A 22,233-nucleotide genomic window follows, 5' to 3' on the forward strand; every position below is an offset into this window, starting at 1 on the left:
TCCTTCCCCAGACATCTTGACAAATAGTTGGAGAAGAAATGGGAAAGAAATGGCTTAGAATATGAGAGTTTTTCCTGGCATCTCAATGACTTTGATTAGCCTCATCTAATATTCCATAGTCTTTTGAAAAATAGGGGGCCAGGCTCCCAAACATGCCCAAAATCAAGCTGTAATTCAAAGTGTCAGATCTGTGGTTTGCAGAATACACAGCCAGGTGCACCATCTACTCACACAGCTAAGATCTGTTTTAGCATTACACTCTGTAATGCTTAGGGATTTCTAATGGCCAAACAAGGCAGTGTTCTGGACTAATGCCATTTTGGAAGTGGGATCTAAATAGCTATTTCGCATTTAAGATTAAAAATAAATCAAAGGAAATTAGGTTCATAATTATAGTTCATAAAACCATATGCTTCTCTTTCTAGTAAAACGTTTCAGCATATCTGTTTCCTGCACTGACTAGTTCACAAAGCATTCATTGCTACCCCTTCAGAATGTTCCTCATACCCATGCAAACATCTGTACGACACTTAAAAACTGCCACAAATCAGGTTAATTTTTCCAAGAAAATATCTGAAATCTGTATGATTTTCCCATAGCTAAAATATGCCACCTGGAAATCGCTATCTTTGCAGTTACTAACTAAGATGCTTTTAGTAGCAAGAACTCAGAAAATTAGCTCAGTAAAAACCCCTGTATTAGCCCTTCTGGGCTGTATTTTTTTACAACAGCAACCAATATCACTTGCATCCAGGATGCAAAAAGCAGCTCTTAAAAATGGATTAGTTTTTAATAAACAGGTTTTTTAGCACTCAGATTACTGTCTTGTGTTTATTTGATGCTTCATTCTCTTCAGAAATTATATATTGATGAGAATCTGGGTCACAAAGGTATTTGAATTTCTGTGAAAGATGAGGGTGAATGAAGAAAATGAAGAGAGGTATAACCACTTCTGAAGACAAGTACCGTTAGCATCTAATGTATCTTTTAAAGAGTGTAAGCACCATCACATTTCCATTCTTTTAATATGACCAAAGTGAAAGATAACAGCACAGTTATATGACCCTTTCACATAACTATGATTATATGAGATAAAGGCAGGAGCTATTTTTTTTTTTTAATTTCCAGTATTATTATTTATAACATGCTGCACGAATAAAGTTAAAGGAGGAAGCAGGGGATCAAAATGAATGCTTACCTTATTTTTCTATATACGAAGCCAGCATGCAAAAGGTAACTTAGAGGTACAGGGTTCAGAAACTAGACATTTTACTGGGATATCTCTCTCCCATAGGATTTAGGGCTCCAAATGATTACTGAATTTTGGCTACAGAACGTGTGTGGAACTTGATAGTACCAGTGATGACCCAGATGATGCAGTCAACGCCCCACACCTCACAGGGATTTGTGGTGTTAGGACCAATATTGCATCAAATCAAATCTTGGTGAAGGGATTTGAAAGCAAACTATTTAAGCTGGTATTTCCAGTGAAGGTGTGCTCTTGTTTTATGGAGACCAACAGATAGCTGCTGCAGAAAGGAGCAACCCTGCTGCTCCTTCTCTTGAGCTGTACTTGGCTGACTCTACAGTAAGTCTATCCAGGAAGCCGAACAGCAATATGCAACTCAGACAAAATGTTCACAAGCTAAAATTTATTTTTTCTAGAAGCCAATTCCTAACTTCAGTTTCCTAATACCAGGAAATTGCCAAAGGGCATTTTGAAAAGCATTTTTCTTCCAGTTATTTTCACGCTGAGGAATGTGTCTTACCATACAAGTGTCCAGGTCCTCCAAACGTTCAATCTCTGTCAACTCCTCAACTGTGATGATAGAGCGTTTAGTTGGTTTTTCTTCAGCTAACTCAATTTCCAGTGATTCCTGCTGTGGAAGTGGTTTGCCACGTCTAGTCAAATGGTCAGCCTGGAGGCGAGGATAAAGACAGGAACACGTAAATCAAACTATTGAAAAAGGCAAAGCAAACCATAATAGAAAGCTTACAAAACTTAAGCGATCACAGATCTTAGAAGACCAATTAGAAAAGTAAAGCTCAGTGTGTGTGTAAATCTTCGCACAGTTTTTTATTTTTTAAATTTTTACTTCCCTCCCCCCCCACCCCCGTTCTTTTTTTGGATGGAAAACTCCCTTCTATCACACATTCTAAAAAGCAAGGAAGAAAGTCTAACATGAAAAAAGAAAAGGAAAAGGGCCAGATAAAAAGCCATCCTACTTTTGACTTATAATATTATTATGCAGCTTCCTCAGCATAATTATACTACTAATAAAGAAAATAAAGGGGTGGAAGAGAAGCTCTGTCCTGGACCTTTTTTATTTTGTTTTCTTAAATTACACAAAGACATGTACAACTTCAGCTAATATAATTTTGATAATTATTAGATGGCCAAAACGTTATCCACTGCTATTCAAAAAACACACCAGCTTTGTTAAAAACCTCAGTTCTATTTCACTGGAGAAATAGGTAAGGGTTACCATAAAAAGAAAAAAACTTAATCACTGATAGATGTACGTGATAAGATATTTTAAGTATCAGAGAGGAAAAATTCTATCAACAATAAAATCCTTGTTTAGACTTGCATAGCAAAAACTGTTACAAAGAACATAGAGAATGTTATATAAACCACCCTGGATTGTACTTGGAATGGAGTGGGTTCCTGTTGTCAGGAAGATGAGGAAATATTTTCCAGTTCTGCCTGTAACTAAAGAGAATATTAAATAACATCTGTTAAAAGCAAGTATTTGAAGATCAGCTGGCCCAAATCAGTTAGTCACAGAAGTTTTCAAAGAGGCAGCTAGGGAGAGCTGTAGTCCACTACAAAACAGCAGCATGACTCCGGACAACCAGTGGATTGTAGTTTGGTTAACATTCAAAAATGGTAAACAGGTGACCTGACTCAATTATATCTCACTTAGTCTAGTGTCTGCTCATGACGAACAACTGGAGAGCTGCTCTGCCTTTATTTTTAATCACACTAAAATGCCTAGAATAATAATTAATGCTGATCATAATCACATTAGCAAACTCGGGTCCTGTTGAATAAGCTTTATTTTTCAAATTTGCCTCAAATGTTACTCTGTCAATGCAACATCTATAGACATTTGTAGGTGGCTGAATTAGTAGTATGTGACACTCCAGTTTAAGGACCTGGCCCGGAACTGTATCAGTGCATCTAATCTTTGGTGTATTGAGAATGAGTTGCCAGCTGTCATATTGCAACTGTCAGTTGAATATTAACACTAACAAATTAGACAGGAGCTCCTCTCTCAGCATTTTCAAGATCTGCGCTCTTCAACGTTCCCATCAGTGCTATACTACCTGAAATGATCTGCAGCTAACAGAAACGTAGGAGAGTTAAACGGTGAAAGGGACATGTTACTAATGCAGGCCAAAATGGATCACAAAGTAAATCAACTCAAATCAAATGTACAGACAACCATTCCTTAGGAACTAAGAGCACTGACAATTAGATGTGGACACAATCCAGAAAAGCAGCAAGCGTCAAGGGTCCAAAAGCCATTAATGGGAGAGGGATCTACCAGTCCTGAAAATGAGTTACCACTGAAACTCTGACAAAAAGAAGGAATCTCCTTGGCCACATAAATACAATGAATAAAGAATACCAGGAAAAAAACCACTATCACTCCTATATACAGTGTTGGTTAAGACTTTGAAATAGTCTGTCTAGTTCTGGGGAACACAATTTCAAAAGAAGCTTTTAAAACAGCTGGAGAAAGTGCAGAGGATTATTACTGAAGTGACTCAAAGGCTGGAGAAAATGATTTACTGTGCAAGAGTCAGGGTATGTCCAAGTTGTGCAATACCACTGAACAGAGACAGCCCACTGCTGATGCCAGCTGAACCTGCTCCAGGACCAACTGGAGGTAATTCATGTGGCCACTCACGCAGCAGGCTGATGCTGCTGCACAGCTCCTGAGAGCAGAGGTTGTACCTTTACACAATGCTGCTCTGTATCATGAGGACACACCCTGGAATGACCCAGTCTTCTAATTTACTTATTTAAAAAAAAAAAAGAGAGGGGAAAAAAAGGAAAAAAGAGTGATTTGTTTTCTATGTATGAGAACTTTCACAGAGAAAAAATAAAGAGAAATATATGTTTCCCTTATCTTGTGGGGAAAAGCAGCTGAAAAAACTCATGATGGCAAGCTGAAGCCATAGTAATTTCAATTAGAAATGAAGAGTAATTTCAGTCAGAAAATGAACACTCACTAGCTTCTTTAAGAAAAAAAACCAGTACCGGATTATCCTTACAGAGGCCCATTGTATTGGAATTAAAAATCGTTTTCTGTGGATACACAGTTGTTTATTTCCTGTAGTCTCGATGAAGCAAGTACCATTATAATAAATAACTGTGCCTCCAAACAGCTCAGCACCTTCAGATAACAGTGTTTCCTTTCCTATGTTTCTAATCCTTTCCCTCCAAACTTTATACCTACATTTCTGAGGTAGCCTCAAGAAGTACTTATTCAGGGAACAGGGTCTCAGCAGTCCCTCCTCAAAAGAATGAAATTTTACCTCTCATTAAATGAGCAACCAACGCTTATCTTCTCACCAAGACCAGTACTGGCACTGTTCTTAACTAATGACCCAATGTCACGTCCTGATGGCATTTTTAGTTTTACATCTGACAACAGTGCAAAACATAACAGGACAAATATATAATGCAGCCTCTTCCAAGGTTGTATCCCCCTTAAAGCAAAGAGGCAAGAGTCCCATGACCATATTTCAAATGATGTCAGTGATGCCAAAGAAAATAAGACCAATTTCAAAACAAAGCTGTACTAAGAAGAAACTGAACAAGTTATGAATGTAAATGGCATTGTTAAGATACCCAGCATATTCAGATATCAACCATGCAAATACTCACCAGTTTGTGATGGCAATGGGAAAGTGCATCCAGGATTTCATCTACAACTCGGTCAGATAGGAAAGAAGCCACTGTCAGCTTTACTTCACTGTGTGAGGATTAAAAACAAGACAAATTTTGAATTCACGCAGGAGAATTTTGTCTTTATTACATGTTCAACAGTGTGACGATTATCCACAGTGCTGTCACTTGATTTGAAGTAAAATATTAGAGAGTGTCAGGATACATGACTGCAGGTTTCAGAAATAAACTCATGAATCACACAGTAAACACAAGAGCCTCTGTACCATATTTAACCTGCTTCTAACATTTTTCTAAGAGCTGAAATGAAAACATCTGGGTAAGAGAGCTGAATAAAAACCACATGTGAAACTCAGTATGGAATACTTCGCCACTGAGGAAAGAGAAACATGAATCTCAGATGCACGGGATTAGGACAGTGCTGCCTGTTTAACAGTACTATACTGAACTACAATCCACTAATTTCCTCAGCTCTGTTTTGTGTTTGTCTGTCAGCTGAAGGACAGCAGTACAGTGTTGCTTCTCCAGACTTTGCCATCACAACTTTGCTTCTTTTTTTGCTCACGGTAACCACTTTCTGTCTCAGGAACTTCATGTCGGCCAGTCCCATTACCCAGACACACATGGAACATCAACACACCCTGTACACTGAATTGAGGTTTCACTGGTAACTTCCTACCAAGGAAATATGTACCTTGAATTGCTCCCCTGCGGGCCCGTCTTTGGCCACAGTACTGAAGGCTCAGGCTGAGGAGGGCAGTTGATTTGCAGCTCACAGCCACGTACGCCTGAGCTGCAGCCCAAAGCTCCATCTCTCCTGCCTCTACAATTTCAAGGCCGACTGCTTCACCAACACTTAAGAGTTATAGCATGTCCTGAGTTGGAAGGCACCCACAAGGATCATTGAGTCCAACTCCTGTCCCTGCATGCGACAACCCCACAGTTCACACCACGTGTCTGAGGGCCTTGTCCAGTCTCTTCTTGAACACTGTCAGGCTTGGGGCCGTGACACCTCCCTGGGGAGCCTGTTCCAGTGCTCCACCACCCTCTGGGGGAAGAACCTTTTCCTCATGTCCAACCTGAACCTCCACAGGCACATCTTCCTGACATTCCCTCGGGTTCTGTCACTGGTCACCAGAGAGAAGAGCTCAGTTCCTGCCCCTCCTCCTCCCCTTGTGAGGAAGCTGTAGCCGCCATGAGGTCTTCCCTCAGTCTCCTCCAGTCTGAATAGACCAAGTGACTTTAGTTGCTCCTCATATGGCTTCCTCCTCAAACCCTTCACCAATTTTGTGGCCCTCCTCTGGGTTTTTATGTCTGGACTGAGTTGCATTGGATTAACAAAGCTACTTCCATCTGGGGCTAGCACTACTGCTGCAGAAAGCCTATGGAAAAAGGTAAGAAACTCCTTGGAAAGGCAAAGCAAGTCATAGGGAGGCAGAATGGCAGCCAAGCCACGGTGGGAAGAGAATGAGAATGAAGGGATTTCCATCAGTTACCTATATATTAATTTCAAATGCTGTAAGGCAGGAAGGGTGACACTATGGCACCCTTAGCCCCCTGACAGTTGCAGTGTTTACGGGTGGAAGGGGTACTACTATTGTCAGGGTCAAGATTTGTTTGATAGGACTAAAGTGAAGACAACTCACTCCCTGAACCATTTTATATACTCTGAAGGCATAGCTAAAGTCTTTAACACCTTTTCCTGCCAATTTTGCTGCACTCTGCAAAACTAACTTCTAAGTCTTAGTGTTTTCTTCTGCAAAGATATTAGCATCCTAATGCAAAATGACACACTTTTCCATCAAGCAGAGAGGATTCCTTAACCAAATGAAGGCAACTGCAAAGGTTTAAGTAAGGGCAACCACATTATACTGCACAAATATATTCTCTGGTATATATTTAATATTAGAAAAAAGATGCAGTAAAAGGTCAGGTAAAAGCTTCTCTTTTTCTCTTTTTAAAAGGGAACTAAGAGATGTTTAGGGTAACTGTTTCTGCTCCAGTTTGAATATCTTTCTGCCTGCAGTTTGTTTCTGCTTGCAGTTTGAATATCCAAGTTTCCATTTTTTAAGTCTGTCTGTCTGCTGTGCACAATTCTCACACAAACAAAAAGGTTTAAAGCAAGTGCTACAGCTACAGGACAAGACCAGCGACAGACAAAGTGCTGTTAACACTCAAAGAAAATAAGTACAATTTCCTTCTATTACAGTAATTCAGTGGTACCTGAGAACACTAGTAGGTTTAAAAAAAACATAAATGTATCAGTCACGAAAATGTGATTTGTGTACCATAAACCAAAACTCTCACTAAGTAAGACAGAAATGCATGCATTAGTGATCAAGTTAACAACCCTGGAGATTCCAAATATTTAAATCTCGTAAGTACACCAGACCTGTAGGACAATTTCCTTCTCTTTGAATGCCTTAATATGGTTTCTTGTAAGTCACAAAAACATTCCAAAAATCTTCTATTACGCAAACACACAACCCAAAATCCAAATTCTATACCCAAATTTGTTAGAATAGTCTTTTAAAGTACCTGATTTTGTTGAGGATATCAATTCCAGATTGCTCCAAGAGGACATTTTTCACAAAAGTGCGTGGGATTGAAATCTTCTCAGTGCTAGCCTCAATCAGGTCTTCACGGATGCGAGCTTTCTTCATCACATTGGGGCAAAGGTTTTCTGCTGCATCCACCATAGACTCAAGGAGTGTCTGCAGCACAGCAAGCAAAAGATAACATCAAGTTTTGACATTTTCATTACCTGGAAGATCACAGCATTATCCTGGTGCACAGCACTATGACACTTTTAGACTTGTAATTTTACAATTTCTCTTCCTCATTTCCAATCCACTTTCCAAACCAGTTATGATATAAAAGGCATTTTACAAAAGTAAAGCTAAGAAGGATCAACGTATATGTTTTGAAAATGACCCACAACTGCACTTGTTTGCCTTTTCAAATACGAAACATTTACATCTCGGTGTGTTTAAATGTCAGAACAATAAATTAGCTTCCCACGTGCAGCCACCACTGCTGCTTCTGTGTGCTACGAAAGCAGTGGATGCTCTGCTACAGCTGCCTGCGCTCTAAACTGAGCCCTGAATCAGCAGTTTTCATCACTGCTCCAGACCTGCCAATCTGCAAGAGACATCAGTGTATCAAGAAAAGAGACTCATGAGAACTTGGCATATAGTACAATGCTGGAATATATTCAGAAGTAGCCACAAGTAGGATTTGCAATGGACAAATCTTTAATATAGGTACCGTGTTTACATACGTGGAAGTCCACAGTGAACCTTAGGTGTAGTCAACTATTATTATTCTTTTTTTGGTGACTGATCAAAACCCTGAATCAGGACTAAGAAAACCATACACACTCCGGAAACAGGATCATGTAACCTCCAAACCCCCTCAATTTTGTTTATCCTAAAATAAGGTTTCCTCTGCTCATGGTGTAAAGTCAACTTCTTCCCTCTGACACATACTCTTTTGTATATACCTCAATGCTATACCTTTGTATATACCTCAATGCTATGAAGGTATGTTATGAAACCCCTTTTAACTGCATTAGATTTATCTCCTACCTGTGCCTGTGAGAAAAGGTAATTCTGGTTTAAATCTTGTTTCACCACCTACTGGTTTCTTTTCTAAACCCATAGCCCTGACTAGAGGGCTAAAAAGCCCTCACTACAGGCACAGGTGAGGGCTCTCAAACCCTCACAGAATCATCTGTGTATGAACTTGTGTCACAAAAAATGCAGGAAAGCTCCAATGTACACACATAGGGATCAGGATGAGACACAAAAACACTACTAGTGCTCCACATCACTGAAACATCTTTCCTCTAATTGCTTTCAATGTTTGTATTCAAAAAAGGTTATGTAGGACTGCAGAGGGTATAAAAGAATCAGCTGGTCATCTGGAAAACTAAATTTTTAATTCATACTGTTTTATCTGCCTGCTGATATGTACCCTGTGTACAGCAAAACAAATTTATTTATTAACACAAAGACATGACTGGAAAAGTTAAAGAAGAGATCCAAGCTCTATTTAAGTGCACAACTGAACATAATTTCCTCAGTGGTAGATTTCAACTGTTGATTTCACATGACCATTATCAGATTTACAGAAACCTTTCCCCACCTCCTGCTTCCATTCCAAAACCTCTCAGTGATGGAACCTCACAGTTACCAATATTGACTGTGGAGGGGCAAACATTTAACCCACAAGGCCACAAGTGCCAGTCAGCAGGTGTGCAGAAACAAACTCCTGCCCACAATCCAGGATTCTAAAAATTCAGGAGAAAGATAGTGAGTAAAAGGACTGGATGATGACGCTATATAAAGAAAAAAATAGAATAGGTAATAGACTCAAACCCTGTGTACTAAGACTGAATTTTGGAGGTAGTTCAAGCACTCCTGCCCTTACAAAACAATATTATCTTGCCTAAGCACCATTTGTCTTGCCTACAATTTTCTCTTGGGCCTTTGCTGACCAAATAAAGTATCTCTGGCTTCTGTGTGTCCACAGCGACACCAGCAGAAGAGAAATGCAATAATTTCTCCTCTGTCCAACTCAACTCACTCCAAGATGTTGTGTGTCCTTATTCTAAGTATTCCTTCTCCCAACTTCCCTTCTTTGACATTTAAAAAAAAAATATCTTATTTGCCTGAAGAGCATTCATTGACTTTATCCAATTTCCAAACACTTCTTTCTAGAATCAGGCTCTGGTTGCCATGGAAGCTAAAAAAAAACCCCAAAACTCCACAAAGAGCACATAGAATGTTTTTCTGGCAACAATTACAAAAAGAATTGTACTTATGTGAGCTCCCTTATCTATCTTCACGAATAATAAACTGCATATAATGTTTTGAACTGAGCTTAACAACTGGAAAATACCCTAACTCACACTCAACATTTTTTCCTCCACACAAAGTACACCACCATAGAACTTAAAGGAAAACCTTTCAGCCTTGAGTGTAAAATTAATAAAAATGAGTGTTAGAATATAAAAAGAGCATTGTGACTTTATAGTTTCTTGTAAGGCACTTAAACTTTAACGTCACAAATATCAAAAGTAAATGTAAAAGGTGGAATGGTTGAGCTAAAGTGCATTTTGCTGTAAATGTGTAAAAGCATAAATAGAAGACCCATTCACTCAATCTCATGCTAGGAACTATAAATAACATTCCAAATGCTGAAGAGGCACTTATTTTCCCTTTCTATAAGACTCCTCAAAATGCACAGGACTTGTTTAAGTGCATGAGCCCTGCACAAAGAGCTGGCCTGACTATTCCCATCCCAATAACAGCCTAGAAGCTCCACAGGGAAGAATCTTGTGGATAAATCACCTTCATGACTGCAGAAATTAAAAAAGTGATATAGAATCTTCACCTTATTACATATAATGGGGAAAGGGAGGAAAATACTGAAAATTCAGCAATATTTTCCTCCTCATTAACCAGATCCCACCAGTTGCTTAAGCTTCCCCACCTTGGCTTCTTCCTGGACTGATACCTTTGCACATGCTGTATGGATGACTCTTCCTTGCTTATTATGCAATAATATCTAACATAATTGAAGGTAGAAGTTTCTGAGCAAGAGCTGCCTGAACACACAGGTGAGAATATTTACAAGATCAGTGATATTTGTTTCAAGAACTGAGGTTTGACAGGCAACTTGTGCAAAGATTTCCTGTAAAGCTTCCTGGAATAATTATTGGGGCATTCTCAATACATACAATTTATCCAAACCAAACACTTAAAATTCTGCATGAGGTTCAGAAGTGGTAATTGCAAAATAAATTCTGCAACGCAGTCTACAAAGCAGCAGCTTCCACTCCATGGGATACCATAACTAGTTAGGACCTTTCTCCAGGGCATTAAACTTTTTAGGGTGCTTGAGAAATGCCTTTATTAAGGGCCTAAGAGGCAACTGATGTCTTCCCCTTCTAGAAGATAAAATAAGATGATAATAAACAGTATGTGCTCCTTCTGCCCACTGCAAACACTAAAGCAATTTTTTTCATGCCAAAGGGGCAAGTATCCAGATAAGGCGGCACGAAGTTACAAGAAACCAATAATGAAAAGATAGCTTACGTACAAATATTCTGAGAGGTAAAAAAGAAGTGTGGCATATTTGCATTTAGCAACAGAAGACATCAGATTTAGTTATTTCTGCATGTGAGAGATAGTAACAGATCTATCCACACACCTTAAGTTGCTCATCCACGACCCTTGTAACTTCTCCAGCCATGGATTCAAGTGTCTCTTGGATTGGATTGGAGAGTGAACCATTTGCTCCTGCCCAAGAAGCTCCACCGAGGTGATACAGATTTGGTAAGAGCTGTAAAGCAGAAAGAGTATCTTCAGAAAGGAGGCTTAGCAATGCCTGTCTTCAAGCATGGACAAAAAGGAGGAAATCTCTCTGCTAAACTGAAGTCTTTATAAATTAGAATTATTTTGCTGCTTTAGATATTACCTACAGATGATCTCACAGTTATTTTAACTCCCCAAAACTAGAAAAGCTGCAAGCACACATTGAGCTGCTCTCAGTATTACCAGTACGATGGGAAAGGCTTACTGTTTTGGAGTTCTTAGCATCCCGCATAAGGCGTTCTGCAGATTTCACATCTTCCTGTACAGCATCCACACCACAGTTTCTTAGAGAGTTGAGATGATCTTGTACTTTTACACATATTCTGTCAATCATCTACTTGAACAAAAGAAACAGAGAAGATAAAACATCTGAATGTTGGTCAAACTGAATTCAGTCCAGATAGCAAATCAATAGTACCATGATGAGATTTGTAGTAACAATATAACACTCTGGAAATGCATGATCAGAGCTTGGGGGTATATCAATGCTACTGAAGGAAAGCATTATATCTCATAAAGACACGCCTAAAGATTGGAAAAATAAATAACACTTTACCATTAGAAAAAAAAAAAAAAGGCAAAAAACTTTGGAATATTTCCCTTCAGTTACCTCCAGGATAACTACAAAGAACAAGTTATCCAGATTAAGTGTTGTTCTGGTTTTTAGAGCAGGTTTAATGCTGAAAATGTTGTCAATATATCTGACGCTTAGCTCCAAAGGTCCCTGAATTGTTAAGAAGTTCAGACGGAAAAAAGAAAGCTCTGTCGCTATCCATTCAACAAACACTAACAGAGATTTCTCCTGTCTAAGGAAAATGCAATTGCGCAGGCTTCTGGGGTATTCTTTCAAAATGTAAATATTCCTATTTGCAAGCAAACTATAACTATCAAAGCAGAAGTTTCCATCAGAGCTGTGACAGTGGCAAAACTTAACTTAATCTGTATCTGCAACAATTCATTCAACATGCTGCAAATACAGGGCAGGTGGTATATCTGTATCACTACAAGATAAACCAGTAAGAGTATCTGACATATGGTCAGTTTTGATTAAGATATACGGGGCAGAGAGATATAATAGTTAAAAGTCTATATCAGCTCACACAGCATTCATTAGAACTGGCTATTTGACATTTCGAATCAACATCTGAGTGCAAGCGTCATCATAGACTCCAGAGTTCTAGCATCTCTTTATCATTAGCAAAGAGAATTGAAATAATTTCACAGCATGCTCCTTTTTTGCTCCACTTGACTCTTCCTCTTCAAAGGGTTTCGGGTGTTTTTTTTGTAGAAGTACAAAAAGCTAATTAATTATTATTAGACAGTGCAAAGTCTCATTGGGACATCTGGACTAAAAAAATAATAATACACTCTGGGAATAATAATGTAATTCCAGCATATTAACTAAAGAATCTTTTCCAGCTCTCTTTTAAAACTCCTTTAAACCCGTCCTTATTGTAAACAATTTACTATAGAAATGAGTAATCTTACTCTGCTTTCAAAATAACAATAAATTGCATTTACTGAAAGCTGTTACATGTGTGGTTGTTGGAGAAAAGCAGAGCTAAAACCACTGAGCTATAAAAAGGTCTAAACTTGATTCATATGGAGATTATCATCTTGGGAAAACAGGTGGCATTGGAAAAGGTAAATTACTGAAATAAAATAAAATGCAGTTTTTAGTGCCAGTACATCTCCACATACCATTATACTCTAACCTCTCAACAGAGAAAATTTCAGGTTCTAGTAATAGAACTCTGTCCCATTAAATTTTAATAACACAGATAGAAAAAGGCCACTTTGTATTGAGATTCGCCAAAAAAAATTTGCAGAGAACAGAGAGAAATTTCACCAACTCAGCTGAAGAGCAAAACAGATACTCCTCTTATTTGCTGGAGCATCCCATTAGCACAGAACACAACTGGCACAAACAAACATGGAAGTAAATTTAAAACAAAGGCCATGACAAGTTTTATTCTGCTTATGTCACCTTGCTTCAGTCATACACTGGAGCTGAAAAACAGTCCTGAGAGATACTGGCAAGAAATGCGCTAGAATACAGAGAACGGTGAGCTACCACAGAAAATGCTTGTAGTCCTCTCAAGATAAAGGAAAAAAAACAAAACATAACAAAATGTGGCATTTAGCAAACCTGGTAGTGGTGTACTCTACTGACAAAACAGACAAGCTTTCCAGCTTCAAGAGATATTTTGGGCTGTGTTAGACAGAAAAGCCTTTTCAGCTGTCCAGACTATAAAGCACACGGAAAACTTCCACCTTCCTTTGCTCCGTCCCTTTGAGTAAACCTTCTCATGACACCCACAGCTCTGAAGGTGTGAGGTTGATTATGACTTTCTCTTTCTCACTAAGGCTATTTGCTCGAGTGGTATCCATGGGCACATACACAGGGTTGCTCAGTGCTAGGCAGAGAGACTGGAACTGACTCAGACACCAGAAGCAGCATCACTGCATGATCATGCTTGCCACACTGATGGGAGTCTACTGAAAAGTCAGGGTCCTCAGCATCAATGAACTAAACTGTTCCCAGTTCCACAGTATTCCCTTAGAAATAGCTCAGGTCTTCTTCTACACAGTACTCCTATACATAAGACCTCCCTCTTCCAAAAGCTTTTTTTCCTTCCAAAAACACTATCATCGACAACTATTATTTCTTGGGAAACCAAGTATCACCCACGAAGAACACCCTGCTTTAAGGTACTCTGACAGAATGAGAGACAACTCTGTCCCTAGGCAGATTTTAGACTCCAAGAGCTACCAGTAAGGAAGATGGTTCTCACCTGCTGAGTGGTACTTGTGACAATGCCTTGTTGCAGCCGGTACGCTTGCTCCTGTAGGTATTTTCTGGTCTCGTGATTACGAAGCAAGTAGTTTTCTATCTAAAAATTAAAGTCAGGTTAGGAAACTGATTTGACCCTCTGCATTGTAATTTGCTTTCAATTTCATTGCCATATCAGAAACCAGGACAGGAAAGATTGCCTAAGTATAATTTTGTTTGTTATCTGTCAATCCCATTCTGCATGTCACAATGCTTAATAATCACATTGGCAAACATTAATTCACTTACTGACTAGTGAAAGTGCTTTTGCCAGTGCTTTATGAATTAATCCTCTATTTGGAACAATTTAGTAAGTTATGCTGACAAAGGAGTAGATCCCGGGCCTGAGAAATATTTAAAGGAAGTCTATTCATAAAGTGTTGTAGAGACCACGATGACACAAGACAGCCGATTCATTTCTCTTAGATGCATTTGGTCTGTCACAAAGAGATGGATTTAAAAAGCAGCATGGTCTGGGGAGAAGATAAAATACCTAGAAGTGCCTGACTGAAGCAGGAGCCTCGGTGTAAAGGTTACTTAAGGTGAAGTAGTACCTGAGAGCTGCTCAGAGACAAGCAATTCCTATCCACAGCTGCTGGTGCCAGACATCACAACTGTCACCAGCAATGAACACCTACCATCAGCCAGCTTAATGGCACACAAAGTAACTCCCCTAACCTGGCTCTGTCAAACTCAGTCAAGTCCAAAATACTCTGCTAGTAAGTTGCTTAAGGTCCATCTGTGGTGATGGATCTGGTCTGAAAGGAAGAGAGGGGAAAAGGATGGGTGGAGTGACCAGCTGGCTGTGATGCAGAGACTAACAGGGACTGACTGTAACCTCTTCGCTTGCATCAGCGGCAAGAACTGGAAGAGCCTGACCAAGCCCCCGTGGTTTATGCAGTTTGCCCACACTGAAGCGTGCTGTAGAGATGCCAGAGCTGGAGAGGTTAGCTACCACGTCCATCTGGTGCTGGACCAGGGCCAGCAGCACTCTTGTTGTACCCAAGCTGTGGTGCGCTGAAGCTTGGGGACCCTCCTGAGACACCAGTCAGTCAGTTCAGGTGTTCCTGCGCTGGGCACGACAGCTCAGTCTGTGCGAGCAGGCGTTCCTGCCTGTGTGGCGTTAGCTGTGTTCCCAGCACCCTTCCAGGGACTGCCACCTTTTTTTGGAGAGAGCTTCCTTGTGTCGTGTAAAGAAAGCCTGAACCACACATGTTAAAACAAACCTGGGGCCAAACAGTTTCACAGCAACTTTGAAATGAAGAAAATGCTCTTTGTACATAATGACTAATTAACATGTAGAATTTAAATCCCTGTGGCCAGAAGCTTCATGGTATCTTTTTCAAAGACGCATCTATCATTCCAGATATGAACATATCTACAATTATATTAAACAAGATATAAGAAATATGTACATCCCCCGCAATTCAGACTTTTTAAAGCCAAATTTAGACCATTTTCATGCATCAAAGAAAAAGGCGCTAACTACCAGCACTTTTCCCTGTGAGAATCATTTTACTGAAAATGTCTTTTCTAATAAGGATCACAGATATTTGCTTTTTAATCACAGTTATCTGTAAGAACTATTTATAAGATTTTTATTACCTTAGCCAGGCTGAAGGAAAACTGTTCATTAAAGACATGTGAACTGTAGTTTTCTGATTGAGCAGGAGGCTCATTTGGAGCACACAAGATTTACTATATTAAAACTCAGATGAGAGTTTTGTAACTCATGCAAGTGGAACAGCTGCAGATACTGTCAACACCTCTTCATCCAAAATAACACGTTGGTGCAGTTGTTTATTTAGGGCAATACAGTGTGTGAATTTTATATGTACAATATAAAGCACAGGCTTTAAATGTTTTTATCCTCCTCCAAGTTAAAGAGCATTTTTTGTCTTTTATAGTGCTGACTGCACTTTTTATGCCAAAACCAAAAGCGTGTCCTAATAACGTTATGCATATGGAAATACACATGAGCAGATACGTAGCAAGCACACCAGTTTCTAACTCTCCCTTCCATAGTCCTGCATACAGCAATACAAGGTCTAGCTTGCAGTGATTTAGTCATGACTTTTTGATATTAAACCATTGTATTCCATCATTTTTCACTCCAACCATTCTTAGGAATAAAAAGCCTTACATGCTCTTGCAGAACTTGATTACCACGTATATGTCCATGCAAATCAATCAATGAATCTGGCCTAGAATTCTTATTCAGCCAAGCATGAAATCACAGCCACTTAAAATTATTACTTTACATTTTGTGGGTTTATTTCTGTACATTGGCGGTAGATGCAATACCTTCTGCAGTGCCTCTTCTGTTTTCTCGGGGTTTGTTTTGAGTGCTTGGGAAGCATCATTCATCGGTATAGGCATGAATCTCAAAGTATAATTCCTAAAGAAAAATATTTTAAAAAGGCTTGTTAAAAACAAAAATTAACATCATTACTGTACCTCTTTATGAATAAACTAGGAGGAAGAAATAAGATGCATCCAGCCTGTTTGTGGAAGATACCATGAATGCATTTTTCGCATTTGTAAGTGGACTAACTGGAAGCATGTGTGTTCCTTTTTGCTGCTAATTCTTTTTCAACACAAGATAGGGGCAGAGATTTTAAAAAGCACAAACTGCAGTTAAGTGGCCAGTGCCCAGTGGCTGTCAACTAAAGGCCTATTTGTGCTCTGTACCTTTGTGTACAGTGTCGGATGACTTTCTCCTCTATCATAACAGAACAGGGAGTGTTGGTGCCTGCTGGCAATTCCATCAGATCTAAGTCTAAATGGAAATATTCAGTAACATATAAATAGGGACAACGAGAATGAGTTTTGAAAATGTAGTATTTAATCGCTTAATTCGAAGACACTTACTGAATTTTTAATATAAGCTGACAAAACAAGCTCAGCATCTCCACATTACTTTATGCAAACAATTGCCACCAGTATTTTACTTATTTGCTTGGAAAATATTTCCATAGCTTTGTCCATCTGCCGAGATACAGGAATAAAGATAGGGTTTTGGTCTTGAGTCAAAATTGTGTTTAAACTCTGAGAACATAATTTGGCAAGCATGACATAGTTAAACCTAAAATGCTGCATGTAGTGGTACGTCCACACACCTTCAGATATGAATAAATTAAAGCAAAAATATCAGGAAGTTCTTAAAACCTGGAAAGGAAATTATTGCGTCTATTTTCAATTAGCCTTAATTTCTTGCAAACATCTCTTCCTCCTCCTTTGGCTGTCTGCAAATGTCCCACTAGCCGTCTGTTCCTATTCCATCCAGAGCTTCACAAATATGGTTGCAACCATCCATTTTTGAAGACCTTAAAGCTGAAGGTTTCAACTGAAGCAACTCCTTTGACTTCAGTGGACTCATCCCCTTCAGTGGACACCTTAACTACTGTGAAACTCCAAGGTTCTTTCACCTCCTCTCCCACCAGTTCCTTAGCCACATGAAACACCACTCTCCAAAGGACAGTGGTCTTGTGAACTACCAAACACACTGATTCCTCATGGATACTGGCCAACATTTTATCTTAAATGATAACGAAGACTTCTATGTTTCTTCCCCAACATAAACATGCCAATGTATAGCTGTCACTGGCAGGCAGTTACTCATGCGGAGTCAGCAAGGGCCCTGACCTTCCACGGTGTCCAACTGCATCACAGCCAGAAAACTAACTTTTCTTTCTAGTTGTCTTGTCCTTCTTTCAAAAGAACTGTGCAAACTGTACAGACCCTCTTATGTCCTCATGTAATACTAAAAAAACAAATAATTGGTTGTCCAACAGCATGAGGACAATTTTTAAATGTCAAAGATACTGAGCTCAAAGACACAATAATTACAGAACTTGCTGATTGCCTGAGTACTACCTGACAGGTGGGGTGTTTATTTAGTTAAAAAGAAACAAAGGTAGATTTATAAGATTCTCTGCAGCTGTTTGACACTTCATACATCACATTCATTGGAATCTATAATTGTCGGTTCTCATGCTAGTAATTATATGCTAAATTCAATTTAGTCAAAGGCTTAGTGCACCCCCCCACACACACAGAGGAAGGGGGGGAAAAATGAAAGGCAAGGAGACCTCACAAACACCCAGTCACAGAGGCAGAACTTTGGAAGACCACTACCCTAAGGAAGGCGCTATACTTCGTTTCCTTCCAGACAGCATTGTATTGGAATGCCAGTTTATTTTCATCTAAGAATTAACCAGCTCTTAGGGGCAAAAAAATATCAAGAATTTAAAGCTTGCTTTTCAACTTTAATCATCAGAGCAGCCTTTATCTTCACACTTCATTTTTCTCTGTTTCCTTTGAAGTCTAAAATATTCCTTCATTCTTGTTGTTATTAACACTCCACTTGTCTCTTGTAACAGAGTACTTTTCTCTACCAACTCAATAATCCAGTAATTTTGTGACACATTAACACTCTCAACAAAATACCTATATTTAAAGGATGCTGAATTTTGGAGAGGTACTCAGGGACTGGAAAGGATGTCTCAAAAACTGCCTGTCCCACCCTCTACATACAGTACATGTGACAACAGTCCTACATTTCATCACATGTTATTTCCCTTGTAGCAACCCCTGCTCCACTCATGACATACACTCAGTGCTGCACAGTGATTATTTTACTGCCTGTTCTTGTTTTTTAAATGGGAGTAAGATCATCTGTTTTGCAGGCTTGGGCATGTGAATTTCATGTCACTGCTATGGGAATGATTTCCAGGTCTCTAATAAATCCCAGCACTTCCCAGCAGATTTTACAATCTGAGCTATTTCTTCAGTCAGGCCATACAGAAAAAAATATATTTTAGAAATGAATGTGGGGCAATACCGTACGGTTCTATGACAGAATGTGCTCCAGGCTGCAAAGCACACAAGCACATGCTTACTTTCACATGCCAATTACAGAGATACAAATCCCTGTTTAATGGCCAGGTTGATCAGGATGCTCACTGTTCTGAAATGCTCTCCTGACCTGACACCTGCCCCGGACTCTAGAGAAGATCCTCTCAGTGTCTCATACCAGCTGCTGGGACACCCTTTGGGGCAACACTGTCCCAACAGCTGAGCTCCTGGAATTCCCTTGCAGGAAGAACATTTTCACACAGCTATAAACAGATGAAAAAAAGCTGGGAGGAGGGGAAAAACCCATCTTCAAATTACTTCATCCTGTTTTGAACTCTGTTATACTCCCTCTCAATTCTCCACAGCCTCTTTATCATACTCTGAGAGCTTAGCTTTCTTCTTTTTTTCGTGGTTTAGTATATGACTATTTTTCTCAACTGCAAAACTAAAACAACATGCACAACACACATACCCCCAAGCATCTTCAGTATATTTCATTCCACTTTGAGCAACCAAGAATTCTTTCCTACAGAATATTGACGGTTTCTTGTATTTTTAGGAAACATATGGTGCAGGATGTTCTCAATATGCGTTTGAGATGGATTGTATAAAGACTAATTGTTTTCAGCCAGTATTGACAGTCTCTCTCTCACAAGTCTAAACCTTTGTTGCTTGTGCCTTAGTTTGTGATTTTATTGAAGGTTTTAACAATTTTAAAATGTTACAGGAGACATAAAATGATCTCAGTTTCCAAGCTAAACAAATGAGATGTCACCTCAATAAAGTACAATGTCGCACAATAATCTGTAGCATTTCTTTTTTTTCTGCTTAGATGATTTGCTTTTGCCTTAGGATTTCCTCCTCCTTTCTATTTACTTATCCAAGCACTTCAGAACAGAAAAGTAAAATTGAGGCTAACCAGAATATAAGCATATTTTCCTTTCTACCAGACTTTCTCATAAATGTACATGCTATTGCTCTCTAAAAGAGAAATGTCTGCAAGCCGACAAACAACCTTTGCAAATTATTATTCACTATCATCAATGGAATCATTCCAAGATGATTTGCTTAATTATACATAATTTATATAATTTCCCCCATCAGTGAAACAGAATTCATTTTGAAACCGAGTATAAAAACTACAACAGTTTCATAAAACAAGTACCTCTATAAGCTCTAGCCCCATAACCCCTCTGAGGATTAAGATGCTCCCCTAAGTAGTTATAAAGTTTTGCAAGATGTGTTGCCTGGAAACTAGCAACTGTACATTACCTTCAACTTCTTAAGAGAAACTTTGTTCCTGTCTGAGGGATTTAATGATGTGAACCAACTGCACTGCTGCTTAATTTAAATCTGTAATTTTTCCCTCTTAAGTAATAATAACATATAAAGAAATGTGACGGAGATGGAGAGAGATGAAAGTCATTTAGCATCTATCACTGGTAATGGCTGCAACTGTGAGTAAGCTGAAGGAAGCAAAATGACCCAGACCACAGCAATTACGATGAACAACTTCAGTTCCCAAGATCATCACTATTAGTTTCAAGTTGCTGGGGGAGAGAAAAAATAGTCAGACCACAAAGTCATACCTCAGTAATTTTCTGTTATTGTATACAGCTTCATTCACTGACTAGAATAGAATTTCTGCATGCTATCCACACAAGAAAAAGAAAAAAGGGAAAATATTCTCAAATTCAGAATTTTGATGCTAACAGCAGAACTCAATGGCCTTAATGCTGATAGCAGAGCATGGATGAAAGAGCCACAGACCTTTTCCCATCCTTTGAAAGATGTGAAGTCACACATTTTCCTTTAGATTAAGCACCTTGATGCTTAAAATTGAGAGCACTCGGCATTTTCAAATCATATTGACTGTGGTGAGAACCGCAGCTGCTCACATCATCCAGGATCTAAGTCTTTGGTCTCTTTATCAGTCATTCAGTTGCCTAAGAACTTACTTTTCCAGTGCCACAGCTATGTCCTGGAAGCCCTGCGCAGTGATGTTATTCTTGTCCCATATTACAGTTCTGAAAGGTGGAGGGGAGAGAAAAGAAAAAAGTTAAAGCAAGAACCAACAAATAAGTCTATATTGAAACTTTGCATATTGAAATAACACAGCACTGTGTATTCAAAATTGTCTAGTGACAAGCAACATTTTAAAAATCTGTCTTTATATGCTAAAACCTTCAAATGACAGAAGTTAGGGACAAAGATACTACAAAATTCAGTTTCCCTGTCTTTAAAGAGGACTCTGTACTGTATTTTCCACCATTAACATAAAAACATGCCTTTTCTAAGATACAGTTAACAGAAAGATTTGGAAATAAAATTCCAGCTTTTTCCAGGAATAGCATCAAAAATAATGTTCAAATGTCTGCTTTGCAAGCCCACACTGAAAACTGAGAAAATTGCAGTCAGTGATCAGTCTCTGTTCTACATAGGCTATACGGCTACAGTTATAGAAAAAGGTGGTCAAAATCTGACGGCCACTGCGTATTCAATCTTGTACTAGCTCACCATACAGTTCCTGTGATTCTACGTGCAACATAACTAGCTCCCAGCTCAAGCCATTAGGTTAGGTGCCCAAATTGCAGCTCTTCTGAACACACAATAGTGATGCCTTCCCCCTCCTCCCTCAATTTAGACCACTCAAGCAGAATGCCTGGCAATTTGCAAACACATGTTCAAAGATCTCATTAGCAGTCAGAAGAGACAGTCAAGCGGATAAATCTTGCTTGTGCAAGAGCACTAGTTGTAGCTGTTCTTACAAAAAAAGGCACAAAACCAAACAAAAATTTCTGGTGTTAAAGGGAAAAAAAATAGATAGATAGCAGGGTTTCACAGGTATTGGCAAACTTCTGCTGTTGCAGAATTATCCCTTTGTTTTTTAGACGGAAAGATGGAAGTAACAAAGAGAGGAAGAAAGATTCTACACCCACTCTGCAAAGATCAGATTTTTGTCATTGGAAAGTGTGTTTATACTTCTACTTGGACGTGATTTTATAGTATTTTAACCAGAGTCAATCACCATTGCATTATTCAGTTTGTAATCATGCCACAGACTGTGTTGACATTATGTCAACTGTGACATTCGGTGTACTGTGCAACATTTCAGTCTGCTACCCCGAAAGCCATCAAGGCTTTATCTCTTCATTCAATAAACCTAAACCACCTCTCCACTGTTTTCTTGACGTGTTCAATATTCAGCTTGGGCATAGTAACAAAAAGACCAGAATTGCTGC

General features: G+C 39.0%; 1 protein-coding gene across 9 annotated transcripts in view; it reads right to left on the bottom strand.

The window, feature by feature from the left end:
- CARMIL1 (capping protein regulator and myosin 1 linker 1) overlaps positions 1-22,233 on the bottom strand; it is a 198,152-nt gene that overhangs the window by 40,503 nt on the left and 135,416 nt on the right. For all 9 annotated transcript variants that reach the window (XM_065052981.1, XM_065052980.1, XM_065052978.1 and 6 more), the window contains 8 exons: positions 20,950-21,018; positions 16,439-16,532; positions 14,097-14,195; positions 11,507-11,635; positions 11,138-11,269; positions 7,460-7,635; positions 4,901-4,988; positions 1,770-1,919 (listed from right to left, as the gene is read on the bottom strand). In XM_065052981.1, coding sequence (XP_064909053.1) covers positions 1,770-1,919; positions 4,901-4,988; positions 7,460-7,635; positions 11,138-11,269; positions 11,507-11,635; positions 14,097-14,195; positions 16,439-16,532; positions 20,950-21,018 — 937 coding nt within the window. The remainder of the gene's footprint in view (positions 1-1,769; positions 1,920-4,900; positions 4,989-7,459; positions 7,636-11,137; positions 11,270-11,506; positions 11,636-14,096; positions 14,196-16,438; positions 16,533-20,949; positions 21,019-22,233) is intronic.

The sequence above is a fragment of the Columba livia genome, chromosome 2 (assembly GCF_036013475.1).
Source record: "Columba livia isolate bColLiv1 breed racing homer chromosome 2, bColLiv1.pat.W.v2, whole genome shotgun sequence".
In the NCBI taxonomy this organism is placed as follows: Eukaryota; Metazoa; Chordata; class Aves; order Columbiformes; family Columbidae; genus Columba; species Columba livia.